The 14,744-nt window shown below is 45.4% G+C and overlaps 1 protein-coding gene across 1 annotated transcript; it reads left to right on the top strand.

Annotated features, from left to right (window-relative positions):
* Nucleotides 1-7,650: 7,650 nt before the first annotated feature.
* Nucleotides 7,651-14,376, top strand: LOC128501563 (sterol 26-hydroxylase, mitochondrial-like). Its single transcript, XM_053471096.1, has 9 exons — nucleotides 7,651-8,055; nucleotides 9,566-9,756; nucleotides 10,347-10,546; nucleotides 11,652-11,849; nucleotides 11,944-12,107; nucleotides 12,249-12,415; nucleotides 12,876-12,957; nucleotides 13,517-13,717; nucleotides 13,987-14,376. The coding sequence occupies exons 1-9, from the start codon at nucleotides 7,753-7,755 to the stop codon at nucleotides 14,122-14,124; spliced, it is 1,644 nt and encodes a 547-aa protein (XP_053327071.1). The 5' UTR covers nucleotides 7,651-7,752; the 3' UTR covers nucleotides 14,125-14,376.
* Nucleotides 14,377-14,744: the final 368 nt, after the last annotated feature.

Consider the following 14,744-nt stretch of genomic DNA (forward strand, 5'->3'; position numbering starts at 1 on the left):
GGACAAATTCTAAGGCTCCCCCAAGCAGGTTGGTCAAGACAAGCCGTGGTCACCCAGCCGAGGTTCAGGGGAAGCGATGTATAAGAGTCGAGGTCAAGAAGCCGGAGTTCAGGGGGGTCGATATTTCTGAGCCGAGGTCAAGGAAGCCAGAAATCGGAATATTCAGGGTCAAGCCGGGTCAAACAATGGCAATAAATGCTGAAGGACAGGACACGCCATGACTAGCATGGGCACGGCCATCAGAGATGGAATGGGTTTCTGAGGTCTATATGTGGCCATCTTGTGCGTTGGGCGGCTGCGCATGAGATCGCGGCTGGCCGCTGTAGTACAAAGAGGAGCTGTAGGAGAGAGATATATGCTGTGGTTTTGGCGGCGTGTTTTATACCCTTTCAATGTTCTGCATTTATAGAACGTGCGCGATGCCAACTTCATGGCGATCTGATCACAGATGAGGAATTCTTTACATGAGCTCAGTCTTCCTTCCAGTTTTGGCTTTTGTGTCACATGACCCCCTCCATCGCTGCGCCCGTAGCACGCGCCCCGCGATTAGTCGCTGGATTTTTGCTCCTAATATCTCTCAGCTCTGTGGCTTCTCAGTTAAAATGCTGACTTGGGAGATTACGGAGCTTTTACAAGATTACGAAGCGCTAGCCTCACCGGAATTAGAAACGTCACGCAGGGCGAGCCACGAGGGCCACGCCGCTGTTATGCCATGTGTTAAAGAAAGTCACATTCGGCTGCCTAATCCCCGGCCCGACGAAGGTCACAGCCCTGAAGGAAGCATTGACAGATAACGCTACAAGGTGGCCGATGATTGGCTAGAGCCTGGCTCGTGACATAAAGCGTGATTACATCATACGGAACACTAAGTTTTACACATATGTAGCGACCCTCTTTTATGTTAGAATCCTCGATATACTTAATAATACAGTTTCGGGGATGTTACTCTGCGCTGATTTTTAGATTCCTCTCTATGATGTTGTGTTACTTCAAAAATCAAATTTTCTTTACTATGACATCATCGGACTCCTGACTGGTTTTTTAAGAATGGGAGTCAATGGAAAATAGAATGGAAATAGTATTCAAAGAAGATGAAGGGTTAAATATGGGAGTCAAGAAGGAGCAAGAGTGGCAGACAGGGTATAGGACTAGGAAAGTGGAAAGGCATGCGGTGACGGGAGGACGGAAATGGAGATATGAAGGAAACATAGAATCTGCCGGCAGATCGGCCCCATTCGGCCCCCCGTCTGGTCGCCCATTTCTCCTGCTGCAAAGACTCAGACCTTAATGAGTCGTTGGTCTCGTCTTAGATTCAGGAGCCGTATGTCTATCCCATGCATGTTTAATAGCCTCACTGTATTACCCTCTACCACTTCCGCTGGGAAGATGTTCCGCTTATCCACCACCCTCTCTGTAAAGTAAAACTCCCTTACGTTACATTTAAAAAAGAAAAGATAAATAAAAGAGAGGCGTGTACAGTAAAGGGTAAATAATACAGGTCCACCTGGTTTATTAATATATTTCTGCGTGCGAAGTGATGTCAGCAGACCGGAAGCAGCATTTTTTTTCCTCCAAATTGTTTCCATGTGGGTTAATATTAAAGCGGTTTACCTCGGTAACTCTCGTTGGGCTCTCATTATTTTGCCTAGCAACGGTGGGATTTGGGTCGGAGAGAAGGACTGGACCCCTTGAAACAAGGGGCACTTGGTAAGTATGGCAGCATTGTGCGTTTAAAGAGCCCCTCCGGCCGCAGCGGTCGCGTCAGGCGCTTCCTGGCAGCCCCGTCACATCATTTTTACCACTTCTCCATATTAATGTTCCCCTTGCATATTAGAAAGTCAGCCATTATTGATTAGACCATAACGGTTGCCTAGCAACAGATCGGGCCCAATGTCACCGAGTACAGCGCGGCTTCACATTATCGCAGACAAAGACGCTGACGGACAAAGCGAAAACGGGGCTTCCATTCTATTCACTTCCACCCCCCCCAACCTCCCCAGTGTTAATTTAACCCCTTGGGTGCCAGATGAGCAAAGCACTGAACAACACACTGGCATTGCAAAGGTTAATCATTATATATTTTTAATAAGCCGACACTTTGCTGTCTTAGATTTTAAACAATCACTGATTGGTTGGATTTATAAATGATTGGGGGGAGGGGTTTTAGCTAAAATGTAACATGAACGATTTTTTATTATTATTATTATATTATTTTTTATTTAGTTTTTTTTGCTCGGCAACGTTCTGACAGATTTTGAAACGGATTTAGACAATTATAATTAGATTTAAGCTTTTTATTAGAAAAACAATAAAATATAAATAAAAACAACAAAGGATTCATCTCTTTCAAGTATAAAATGGCGATGAATGCAATGCAACATCTTGCATTTTTCTGTTTTCACCACTAAATGTAATTTTTATACTAAAAGAAAGACAGCCCTGTGTTTGCTTAGTAGAAGGATATTCACTAACATTGTATTATCTGTGGCCAAAGAAAATAAAGATAGTGTCAGTTGATACATGTTGTGTTACAGTAACACCAAAACAGCTGCTGGCTGAGCATCATGGAAGTTGGAGTCCGCAGCTTCTGGCGTGTTTTCCTTTATAATTTTAAAAATTATAATTTTTTTAATAATGATTTTTGTGAGAGCGGAGGGGTCATTAGGGGTCATTATTCTTGCATACCTTTGTACCTGCAGAAAATATGCAGGCAGTCCAGGAATGGGCCTAAAACCCCTTTTTTTAATGCTTGCAGTTCCAGGTACGGCCGCTAGAGGTGTCTTGAGTAAAATGTAGATTGTTCTGTAGAGATTCCTTGCTGGATGCTTTTCATGTTCCTTCTATTTAGGAGAGTGCTATATGTACTGGACCCATCAAAGCTGGAGTTGCTCTGGAATTCTGGGGCATTTAGTAAGCAGTTAAGTTAATGGCTTCCACAGGTTTTAACATAACATAAAATCATATTTTCAGGTCCAGTAACAGCTCCTGTCCCTCCCAAACATAGGGTCTCGGTCCCCCCTCAAACGCAGTGCTTAGGGTCTGTTCCATCAACTCTTGAATCCTTTATGTTACCTATTGGCCCCTGTCATGCTCACCAGGCCCCTTACTCTCTATGCCCCCCACCTCCCTTTCCTTCCTACAATACCAATGCTGAAATACCAATGTGGGCCCACTATGCAAATACTAGCTCCAGAATCAGCTGGAGTGCCTAATGCACAGGCTGTACAAACAGCCCTAACAGGGGACATTTGGGAAGGAGGAGGTGGGTTTCTATTAACTCATCTTTAATCTGTAAGCAGCATTACATGGGTTTATCTTTTGCACTGAACTGTAATATATAGGCTTCTAAAAAAAACCCACAATCACATTAAGGTAAAATCACCAGATGGCTACTTTACCTGGAGATACCTATAGAAAATATACATTGCAAAGCTGTGTTAAAATCTGGCTGCATGATACATTTTTAATCCCTGGTTTAATGGAGCCGTCGGGTTATCGTACATTAAGGTTCTATCAGTCCTTTGAAACGTATCACCTGATATTATTTTCTTTAACCATTTAGTTGCCAAATAATGCTATCCTAGGAACATAGGACTCACCAGCCACGTGACACAAGCCTAAGCTTCTGCAGTTGAGCATGGAAGTATACTATATGCTGGATGAGGCTGTTAGGAGTTGTAGATCAATATGAGTTAGGGAGGACAGTTTGCGCAGGACTGGCTGAGAAACAGTGGATGTGTAACAATAGAATTTGGGCTTTATTGCGGATTTTCTAAAGCACAAAGTGTTCTACTAAAATATGTTGCTTAGTGACGCAGCAGACTGTTCCAAGTCGTGCGGCATTTCGTACACTTTCTGCTGGCGGAGTCCGGTAACATTTTTGTGTTGAGCCTTTTAGTACATGTCAGTCCATTGTGTGTGGAGAAACAAATACATTTGGATCCTTGATCTAAATGTTCCTTTTATTGAGGGCTGTGAGCCAACAGCAGAACAATGTGGTTTTTTGTGTGCAGCTTGTGCCCTCTAGTGGCACTGAGAGGTATAACAATAAAACAAGAGCTGGTGAAAAACTTTATGGATAAACTGCAGCATAGATAGAAAAAAAGCTACATCTATGAGAGTCAACACATATCACTTTTGGGGAGAAACCAACCTACCAACCACGGTAAAACCAGACTTTTCAATGTGCTTACATGGTAGTAGCGCAGGCAGGGCCATTGGTGGCTATTGCGCAACATGTTGCTTGGTTTAGCTCAAAAGGAGATTGTCTAAAATCCCTTTTTCCTTCACCATCCTTTGATCCTTCCAGGTGTGACAAGGACTCTCCATATCCAGAGGAGGGAACGGGGACCTGAACCAGTTCTAACTTGGCTTTTTCCACCCAGCTGGTCATCTCTCCCAAGTCCGAACAGCAACAGTCTCGTGATAACGGAATGCTGGTGGATTTTCCATTTTGCCAGGTAATACGCAGGTTTTACCTGAGTGTCAGGGTTTTTGCCCCAATCTTAGGATCTCAAGGTGAAGAGGTTGATTCTCAGGGTCACACAGTCTGGAGCTGACTCCTTCCTATTCTACCCCAGTGTGATCAAATATAAGACTCCCAATTGGTGGTTTTGCTACCAGTATGTTATGGTTGATACTAGACTTGTGTATTCGTCTTCGGGCGAACATGGAAACGAACACGAAGAGTGCGTTTTCGTGTTCGTTCCGAAGACACGCCGAAGAGAAGACGGCGGCGGTAAAACGTAGGCGAAGACGAAGACACACACCACGAAGATCTTCGTGATTGTCTTCGTCTTCGTCTACCATTCCCCCCCTTCATCTTACCTTGTCTTGGCGGCATCGCGGCTTCGCGGCATCGCGGCAGTTCCCGGAAGTGGAAATCCGCAGGTTCGCCGTCACGGGTTACAGGGCAGTGCGAATGAGCCTATTGGTCGCCTACAGGGACCTCCTCTGGCATCAACCAATTGGTTGATGCCAGAGAAAGACCCTGCAGGTGACCAATAGGCTCACTCGCACGGTCTTTCTAGCCCCTGACAGCGAACCTATGGATTTCCGCTCCCGTTAACCCCTTCGATGCTGCGTTATCTAACACAGCATCGAAGGGGTTAACGGGAGCGGAAATCCATAGGTTAAAGGGCCGTGCAAGCGACCAATAGGCTCACTTGCACGGCCCTTTAACCCTTTAAAATAAAGTTAACCCCTAACTAATTGAACAGGGAGGGAGACCAGTGGCATCGGCAGTGCCGATGTCACTGGTCTCCCTCCCTGTTCAATTAGTTAAATGTCCGTACGAGCGACTTTATTGGTCGCTCGTACGGACATTTAACCCCGCACGGACTAACTAATTGAACAGGGAGGGAGACCAGTGGCATCGGTCTCCCTCCCTGTTCAATTAGTTAAAGACCAGTGGCATCGGCAGGGCAAGTTGCAGCATTGGGGTTTTAAAACCTCAATGCTGCAACTTACCACGCCGATGCCACTGGTCTCCCTCCCTGTTCAGATAGTTAAATGTCCGTACGGGGGACTTTATTGGTCGCTCGTACGGACATTTAATTAATTGAACAGGGAGGGAGACCAGTGGGATGTGCCGGGTAAATTGTAGCATTGGGGTTTTAAAAGTCTGCACGAGCGACCAACAGAGTCGCTCGTGCAGACTTTTAAAATCCCAATGCTGCAACTTACCCAGCAGATCCCGCTGGTCTCCCTGTTCGATCAGTTAATAAATGATAGAACAGGGAGACCAGCGGGATCTGCCGAACAATTACGGCACCAGGAGTATAACAGTCTGTACGAGCGACCCTATTGGTCGCCAGCAGGGGGCTCGTCTGCCATCAACCAATGGCATACGAGCCCCCTGCTGACGACCAATAGAGTTGCTCATACGGACATTTAAACTCCTGGCGCCAGAGCGGCTTTAACTCCGTTTTAACCCCTTAACCGGGAAAACGAAGAAAACCCGAGCACGAAGAATGTCCGCGAATATTCGCCCGAAGAGAAGACAGGACCAGGCGAATATTCGCGGAATACGAAGGTTTTTTTTTTGCCGAAGACGAGCACGAAGACGAACACGAAGAGCCCCCTGGTGCCCAAGTCTAGTTGATACCTCTGTGTGAATTATTATTATTATTAATTATTATTATATATTGTTTTATATATCACCATCAAATGGCGTAGCGCTGTACATTGGGTAGACAGGACATAACACATAGTATATGTAACCTAGCAATTTGACTTACAGAAACAACAGGCGAGGAGGGCCTGGCTCAAAGGCTTACAATCTAGAGGATGCAGGTGATTCAAATGTATCTTCAAGTAATGAGAAGTCAACATTTCTGACCCAGATTCCATTCTCTGGTCATATTTAATGTGGAGACTCTCATATCAACTACTCTAATTCCATTAGGCGTCTGCCAGCGTTAAAGCGCCGGGGCCGTTTCGTCATCCCCAGCCCTGCGCATGTATGATTTTTAATTTGTAAACACAATGCCATTGATTTGCCAAGTGCATTGGAATGTAAATCATAGGCTTTGTGAGAGCAGCAGATCCTGTTTCATTAAATTGCTTCATAACCTTCGCACAGCACCTGTTTACTGCTCCCCAACCCACATTGGGTCCAGCGCATCCAGTGCATTCCCCAGTGATTGACGTCTAGTGGCTCTATTGCATGGGGCAGGATGGGGCAGGATGGGGCAGGATGGGGCATCAGGATGGGGCATCAGGATGGGGCAGGGGGGGCAGGGGGAGCAGGGGGGGCAGGATGGGGCGGGGGGGTGTCTTTATGTTTGTTCTGGGCTACAATATTTCTGATGGCGGCCCTGATCCAATGCATGTTTTAAATTCCTGTACACTCTTAACCTCTGACACTTCTGATGGCAGACTGTTCCATTTATCTACTGCCTTCTTGGTGGAATTGGTTTTAAAGTAAGGAACTATTTTACTGTATAGGAGTAAAGCAGCATCTTAAAGGGGGTCTTCCAGGCAAAGAAAAAAAAATCAATTGCTTTTAGGAGAAGTGCAGCTCCAGAGGCATCAAAACACTGGCAGGAAAGCACTCTCTTTGAAATCAATGGGGGAACTTTCTGTGGATGCGCATGGAGGACCCCCCTCCGCCTTTACACGTGTCGAGCTGATGGTGGAATCCCCGCATGCATTGGGGTCACAGTGAAAATGTAACGGGACCTCTCAGTCGTCATATACATTAACGTGCATATGATGGCCGGAGTGTCCCATTACCAACTGGTCAAAAATAGCTTAATGGGGAGGAATAATCACGCAGAGAAAGGAAATCTATCCTTTAGACTTAGTCAGAATCTGGGACTTTCTAAGTACCCTAAAACATATATAAATTGTATATTCCATTGCACAGCGCCACGGAATATGATGGCGCTATGTAAAACAATAAGAATAATACCAGTCCTAGTCTTTATTTTCTGACATTCCGTAGCTTTGTTTTTATAAAATGAGGCAATAAAACCGGTTTATTTCCTTTTGTTTCTTTAGGTGATCAGGTTACAGACGAGCTCCTTTTCCTCTTTTTAATGTTTTTTGATTATTCTGGGTGGTTTGAGGATTCCTCTCAGCTCCCCGGATAAGCACCAGTTGCCTGCCTTTCCCAGTTCAGTTGAGTAACTGGAGAGACTGGTGGGAGTCACCCTGGGCTGGAGCAGGAAAGCAGTCATCAGAGGGAGTTCCTTGTTACAGTAACAGCAACAGAGCAGGCTCTGGAAGCACAGCCTGCCTCCCGCAACCATGGCCAGGCTCCTGTCTGCCCTTAATACCCTCAGACTAACCAGAAACAGCCCCGCTCCTGCCATGTTAACCCCTGCATCCCTGAGCTGCCTGCCCCCTCTGAGCAGGGGAAGGGGCTTCTGGCTGCTGCAGGCATGCAGGGGGGCTGTGACCCAGGGGAGGACAATCACAGGGGCTGCAGCTGGGGTGGTCGAAGGAGAGAAGAGGACGAAGAGCTTTCAGGATCTCCCTGGACCGTCTCTGCTCACCAACATGTACTGGGTGTTCCTGAGAGGATACCTGCTGTACTCCCATGAGCTGCAAGTAAGTTTAACTCATCTGATTCCAGGAAATGGAGGGGGGGTGCACTGGCAAAGTGCAATACACATTTCAACCAGTAGGGTCCCAAAATATGTTTTGACTGTTTCCTCCTGTTTTTAGGGAATTTGGTGTTTTATGCAAGAAAATATGGCCCCCGTCTAGTCGCCCGTTTCTCCTGCCGTAGAGACTCAAATCTTAATCAGTCGTTGGTCTCAGATTCTTAGATTCAGGAGCCATAAGCCTATGTTTAAATCCCCTCACTGCTGGGTGGCTGCCCCACTTATCTACCACCCTCTAAGTAAATGAGAGCTTCCTTCCGTTTTATCTAAACCTCTAGTTTCAGACTATGACCTCGTGTCCTAACCTCTCCCCTCCTTTGACTTACTCTCCCCTCTTGTACTTTGTTGAGTCCCTTTATATCCCTTTTTACTGCCCAGACCTCTGTCCTCCGGTACACTTTGTCCAAATAAAATGTTTTCTGTGTCTCCGCTAAATATAGCAATTTATTTATGTAAGATTATTCATTAACATCGTATCAACTTAAAGGTATAATACAGCTTTATTATTTAAAATATGAGTAAAAAAAAGCCATTATATAAAAAAAATCCTCTTAAAATGCATTAAATGCAAAGAATATTTATATATAAAGTCTTGAGGATTTATTAAAAGAAATAGTTGTTTTTACACTTTAATTTTTTCTCATATTCTTGTTCTAGCGCATAGTTTACATTTGATAACATGAAATATAATCATAAAACCAGCTTTTTTATCATTAATCACATTTAATTTATAGGGTAGGAGCACCAGATTTATAGTTTTTTTTTTATTACTCTTTATTTATTAAGCGCTAACATATTCCGCGGCGCTGTACAAATGATATATGAGGTGGTTAACAAATACATAGAAAATATACATTTATACAGATACAGCAGGGGTTCCATCTAGCCTCGTGACGCTTAATACAAAGCTCCTGGCAAGAATGGGGGTCTTACGAGGGTCCCGCTCGTGAGCTTACAATCTAATAGGAATTATATGGGTGATTGAGGCAAAAGGAGGGATCATTTAGATCCAAAGTCATTGTTTTTTTCTTTGTTGTATAACATTGTTTTGTTTGTTTGTTTGTTTTTTTAGATTATTTGTCAATAAAACACAAATCTAAATAATGAATGTAACAAAAAAAAATATTATCAGTTCCAGAAAGGAAAAAGTTGTTGCAACAATGTAGCCTTAACCCCTTAATGACAAAGCCCGTACATGTACATTTTCAATGGGTTTAGGGACCGCCCATTGTCCTTAAGGGGTTAAACACGTGCTGGTTATTCATTAATTATTAATCGGTTAGATAGCGCCTGTATCCACTACTACTGTTTCACAAAATCAGCTCTAATCAAGACCAAAAGCTGCTGCCATACAGACTAAAATCTTCTGCTTAGAGCGGCGTCTCCCCTATACATTCGCTGCCACCACGTATGGGTCAAATTCCCCGTTCTGCTAATTCACACCTTGCATTCAGTTCATTTTCAGGAAGAAGTATGGACCGGTGTGGAAAACCTCGCTGGGACAATACAAAGTCGTGAATGTCGGCGACGTGGATCTGTTGGAGAGCGTCCTGCGGCAGGAGGGGAAATATCCGATGAGGAGCGACATGGAGTTATGGAAGGTCCACCGGCGGCTGAGGGATTACGCCAACGGTCCGTTTACAGAGTGAGTACGTAAAATGAGGGAAAGCAGAAATGGCAGCCGATTCGATTATTGGCGTAACTCATGATGTTTGAGGTTTGCTGAGCTCTGATGAAAGCACGCGGAACCTGTTTTTTGTGCTGCGGCGGCCGCCTCTCCCCGGCCCAAAGTAAAGCGGATCAGCTACCCCTGCACTCCCCTGACCTCTGAGTTGTGAATAAACTCTCTGCACCGTGGGAAGGGATTGTAATGACGTAATACTACTCCTCCGGGCAACATCTGAAAACAACAAGAACTGAGCTGCTAAAATATGCAGCTTTCAGGGCCCTGAAGAAATCCTCCATGCTTTAGACCAGACCTCTTTGAGACCAAAGATTGCTGCACTTAGAAGGCAGGGCCTTACCGCCACTGAAGAGGAACAATTTTATTTTAAACCCATTCCCTGCTGTTTCTATACACATTATCGGGGCTTTTAGGGCAGTAGAACCCTGCGATCCCCAGCAAACATCCCGACCTCCTAGAAAAGAGGGGCATCAGGGGAGGAAAAAGGGGGCATCAGGGATTATAATTGATGTATTATGCATTATAAAGCTCTCAATCATCTGTGTTTCCAGGGAGGGTCATCGCTGGCACACGCTCCGCTCCGTGCTGAATAAGAGGATGCTGCGCCCCGCCGAGGCGGTACTTTACACAGGGGTGGTTAATGAAGTGGTGACGGACTTTCTAGTCCGCCTCGATGAAATGAGAAAAGAATCGCTGTCTGGGGTTATGGTGAACGACGTCTCCGACGCTCTCTATAGATTCGCCTTTGAAGGTAACGACCCGGCAGTCACTGAACCTCGGGCTGCGTATGGACCTAAAATCGCAAATTTCATGGAAATGGAATGTGTTCAGCTTCGTAGGGTTAAAAACAAGAATAAAAAATATGCAAAAAAACCCAAATCCCCAAACCTACCAATCTAGTATTTTCTAGTTAATGTAAATGTTTGTGTGATATGTGTTAGATTGTAGGGACTACGGTTCCCTCGCTGAGGGCATTCCAGTCCATACCTCACCCCCCCCCTTATACCCCCGCTCTGAGGCTTTCAGAACAAAGGGGAGGAATAACTGATATTCTTATGGTATACGTACAATGTTACAGATTATCCTGTAAGGTGTAGGATTTGTGAAGTTAAAGGCCAGCTTTTAATGTGAATTAAGTTTGAGTCGAGGTCAATCTTTCCATTCCTTCCTCATTTCTCTTAATTTCTCTCCTTTCACTTTTTTTCTCCCCTCTTTTTTTTCTTTGTCTATCCTGTCTTTCTCTTCTGTTTTCTGTCTCATCCCTCCTCCCCGTCTCTCCTCCCTCCATACCTTTCTCACTTTTCCTCCCCTCTCTCTCACCCTTCTCTCTCTTTATTCTCCTTCATCTCTCTCTCTCTCTCTCTCTTTTTTTCTTCTCTCTACTAAACCTAACATATTAGCTGTGACCTGTAAGACCTGGCCGCTCCGTAGTCATACCCCAGGTGCAACCCCTCAAAGAAACTCGGCGTAAGGCAGCACCCCCGGTCACCACCGCCCCTGGCCGTCACCGCCTCCATAGTTGGTGTATTCCACAGCTTTACAGCCCTTACCGCCAAGAACATTCTTTTATGCCCAAGGCTTTGTTACGTAGGAGTTTTTATCCAACATTATCTGGCCAGTAACCGTAGCCAAGTGAAGAACAAGAAGCCCATTCCTAAACCTCGCCCTCCGCTTGGTTTCCACCACGAGGGAGAATGGGTTTCCACCATGGATGCGATGATCTTGTGGAGACCAGCGGGTGACTGGGGTAATCTCCTTCTGTAACCGGACTGTTTTGTTACTTTGTCCTTGTTTTTAGAATTCCGAATCAGTCGTTATTTTTTACAGTTTTCCCTCTTTCTATATATTTTTTTTAGGTATCTCATACATTCTTTTTGAGACGCGGATCGGCTGCTTGGAAAACCAGATCCCCGAAGAGACTCGGAGATTCATCAAATCTATCGGCGACATGATGAAATACTCCGTCTTTGTGTATATAATACCCGAGTGGGCTAACAAAATATTGCCCTTTTTCAATCGCTACATCGAGAGCTGGGACAACATATTCGAGTTCGGTGAGCATTTCCACCAAAAGTAACCTTGTCGGAATCCTACATTTGGGTGACGTCGTGGTTTGTGATGAGGACGCTGTTGGAATTTACTATTTAGGGAACAAGTTGATCAACCAGAAAATGAAGAAGATCCAGGAACGCTTGGATAAAGGCGAGGAGGTCCAAGGAGAGTATCTGACGTACCTTCTGTCCAGCGGCCAGCTAACAGATAAGGAGATCTACGGCAGCGTGGCCGAACTGCTCTTGGCCGGAGTCGACACGGTGTGTAAATAGAAGCTTCTTTCTATTTTTTTTATTAAGAATACCTCATTTTTATGTTTTCATGTGGATCTGAAGGGTTTGCTAGACAGATGAGCTACAGGCTCTCTTTGGGTCACATGAGAAGTCCTCCTTTGTCCACAGACCTCCAACACTTTATCCTGGGCTCTGTATCATCTGTCGCGTAACCCGGAGATCCAGGCAGCGCTGTATGAGGAGGTGGAAGGGGTCGTTCCCGGAGATGCGATACCCACCGCCGAGGACATCTCCAGAATGCCCCTGCTGAAGGCTGTGATCAAAGAAACGTTGAGGTGGGTTCCTCAAGCCTGTCTGCCGCGCATGACGCGGAACCGAGGCGGAAACGGCGTAACTCGAGAGGTCTATAATTATTAAGTCTGTTTGTGGAATATAATAAGGCGCTTTTGCATTCTCAAACACATAATTAATTAACATTAACGACCTAAAATTAGGAACTGGGTGTTACCAAGAGCTGTCAGATTTCCGTCGGTGTTATTTTAGATCTGCCATCAACAGAATCACATGATTTTATTACATTTTATTTATAGAGCAGAGGGAAGGAAAAGCTAAAAACAACCTATTGGTTGCATTAACATGTTTAGGACATACTGGTTCAGACTGGTTCAGACTGGTTCGGGCGGAGAAGAGGGTCCTGCCCTTGGGAGCTTACAATCTATCGAGATGGAGAAGTAAGAAAGAATGTCTCCAGTGGTCTGACACATTTGCAGAATGCGTTCTCTTCTCTTATTTTAGGATGTACCCTGTCGTCCCGACTAATTCCAGAGTTGCTGTTGAGAAACCCATTACCCTCGGAGGTTATTACTTCCCAAAAGATGTAAGTTCCAAGGCATCTCGGGTTCATTTAGCTGATTTTTTTCCAAGTAGAGTAGAATTTTCTGAAGTCACAGAAGCTCTCAAGCATTCCCATCCCCATCGTCTAGCAGTGATACATTGTTACATTTCCCCAACACGACTTGGTGGGCCAGAGCATGATGTCATACATTTGACAGGGTCGTGCTGTAGGAGAAATACCTGGGGGGGGGGTGCTTGAGATTATTTTAAGTCCCTATGTGATAAGATAGAACAGGGAGCGGAGGGTAATTAAAGGGTGGTATGGAGGAGAGAGTCATGTTGGGTAATCAGGGGACGGATGAAGGAGGGACAGGGTGGGAATGATGGTGGAGTGGTCCCGATCAACGGGGTCCGGGGAAGAGAGAAGCGGACGGGGAGACTGGAGTGAGGACAGACGGGGGGGGGGGACTAGTTTCATGATGGATTGATAAGGTAGAGAAGATTAAGTGACCGCGCCGTAAAGCAGGACTGTGCTGAGCGGCCATCGGCACCGGAACCGAGCGTCTCCTCCATGCGCTGAATCTCCCGGCTTCTCTCCGCAGACGCTCTTCGCTCTGCACCATTACGGAATTTCTCGAGAGGAAACCAACTTCCCAGAACCCAACAAATTCGTTCCCCAGCGCTGGTTCCGGGAGGAGCGGGTAAAGAATAACCCTTTCAGTTCCATCCCCTTTGGCTACGGCGTCCGGGCCTGTGTGGGGCGCAGGATCGCCGAGCTGGAAATGCACATGGCTCTCTCTCGAGTAAGTGTTGAAGGATTGTATCCGCTCCAGGTCCTTGTTACAGGGGTTTGTCCTTCCGGCAGAGGATACGGGAAGAGAATATATGCATAGAGGGGGCTGGGACAGTAAATGGGTTATATGAGTGCCCACCATGCCCAGGGAAGACATATTGGGTCTGACTGAATTGTTTTCAGGTGATAAAAACGACTCCGTGTTGATTCTGTGCAGCGAGGTTTGACGGAAATAACTGTATTTTGCTTGTAATTAACAGCGTTTTCGTTTTTCCGCAGATGATGAAGAAATACGAGGTAAAACCCGACCCTCGCGGCGGGGAAATCAAAGCCATGTCCAGAATCGTCTTAGTTCCTCAAAAACCGATAAACCTCCAATTTCTGGAGAGGAAGCCGCTGCCTCGCCAGTCTCTCTGATCGTCGCTGCCGTTCTGGGATTTTAAATAAGAACGAACCCCAAAATGGCTTCAGATGCCCCCCAAAAACATGCCGCAGCCCTGAGGGTCCCCTCATACATAACTGTTTGCTATCTGCCCCTATAGCTTCCATACCCGTCAGCGTTACCGATGTTTCCGCCAGGACTGTGAGTTCCGGGGTAGTCTTTTATATTTGCATAAAGTTTAAAAAATAATGGCCCTCTTGGGTATTAACATCCAAGGGATGCCAAATGCCCCGGTAATGTGACATCATAAAAACACGCTTACAGGCAGAGCTCTAGGTAAGGCGGCCGGCATAGACCACCAGCCCTATATGAGGGATCCCAAAAAGGATCCAGTAGATAAGGAATGCTGGGGTGGCAGTTTGAATCTCAGCACCCTAGCCGGGCACTGTAATTCAGAGCTTTAGGTCTTGAGGGGCAAAGCTATCAGACGTGAATTTTAGGACCTGTTTAATAGGAAATGTCTTAAAGATAAACTTATTAATAAAATATTTGCAGAATATTCTTAGCTTAAAAAAAACCCTAAAATGTAAAAACTAATAATTTATATATTTTTTAAACTAAATTTATATCCATCCGCTGCTTCATGTTCTGATCA

This window comes from Spea bombifrons, chromosome 7 (assembly GCF_027358695.1).
Source record: "Spea bombifrons isolate aSpeBom1 chromosome 7, aSpeBom1.2.pri, whole genome shotgun sequence".
Taxonomy (NCBI): Eukaryota; Metazoa; Chordata; class Amphibia; order Anura; family Pelobatidae; genus Spea; species Spea bombifrons.

What these genes read in the sequence shown, in the direction of transcription:
- LOC128501563 (XM_053471096.1), top strand. Translation starts at nt 7,753, where the DNA reads ATGGCCAGGCTCCTGTCTGCCCTTAATACCCTCAGACTAACCAGAAAC. An exon ending in CTATAGATTCGCCTTTGAAG is followed by an intron (nt 10,547 to 11,651) that starts GTAACGACCCGG and finishes TATTTTTTTTAG; the next exon opens with GTATCTCATACATTCTTTTT. An exon ending in GTGATCAAAGAAACGTTGAG is followed by an intron (nt 12,416 to 12,875) that starts GTGGGTTCCTCA and finishes CTCTTATTTTAG; the next exon opens with GATGTACCCTGTCGTCCCGA.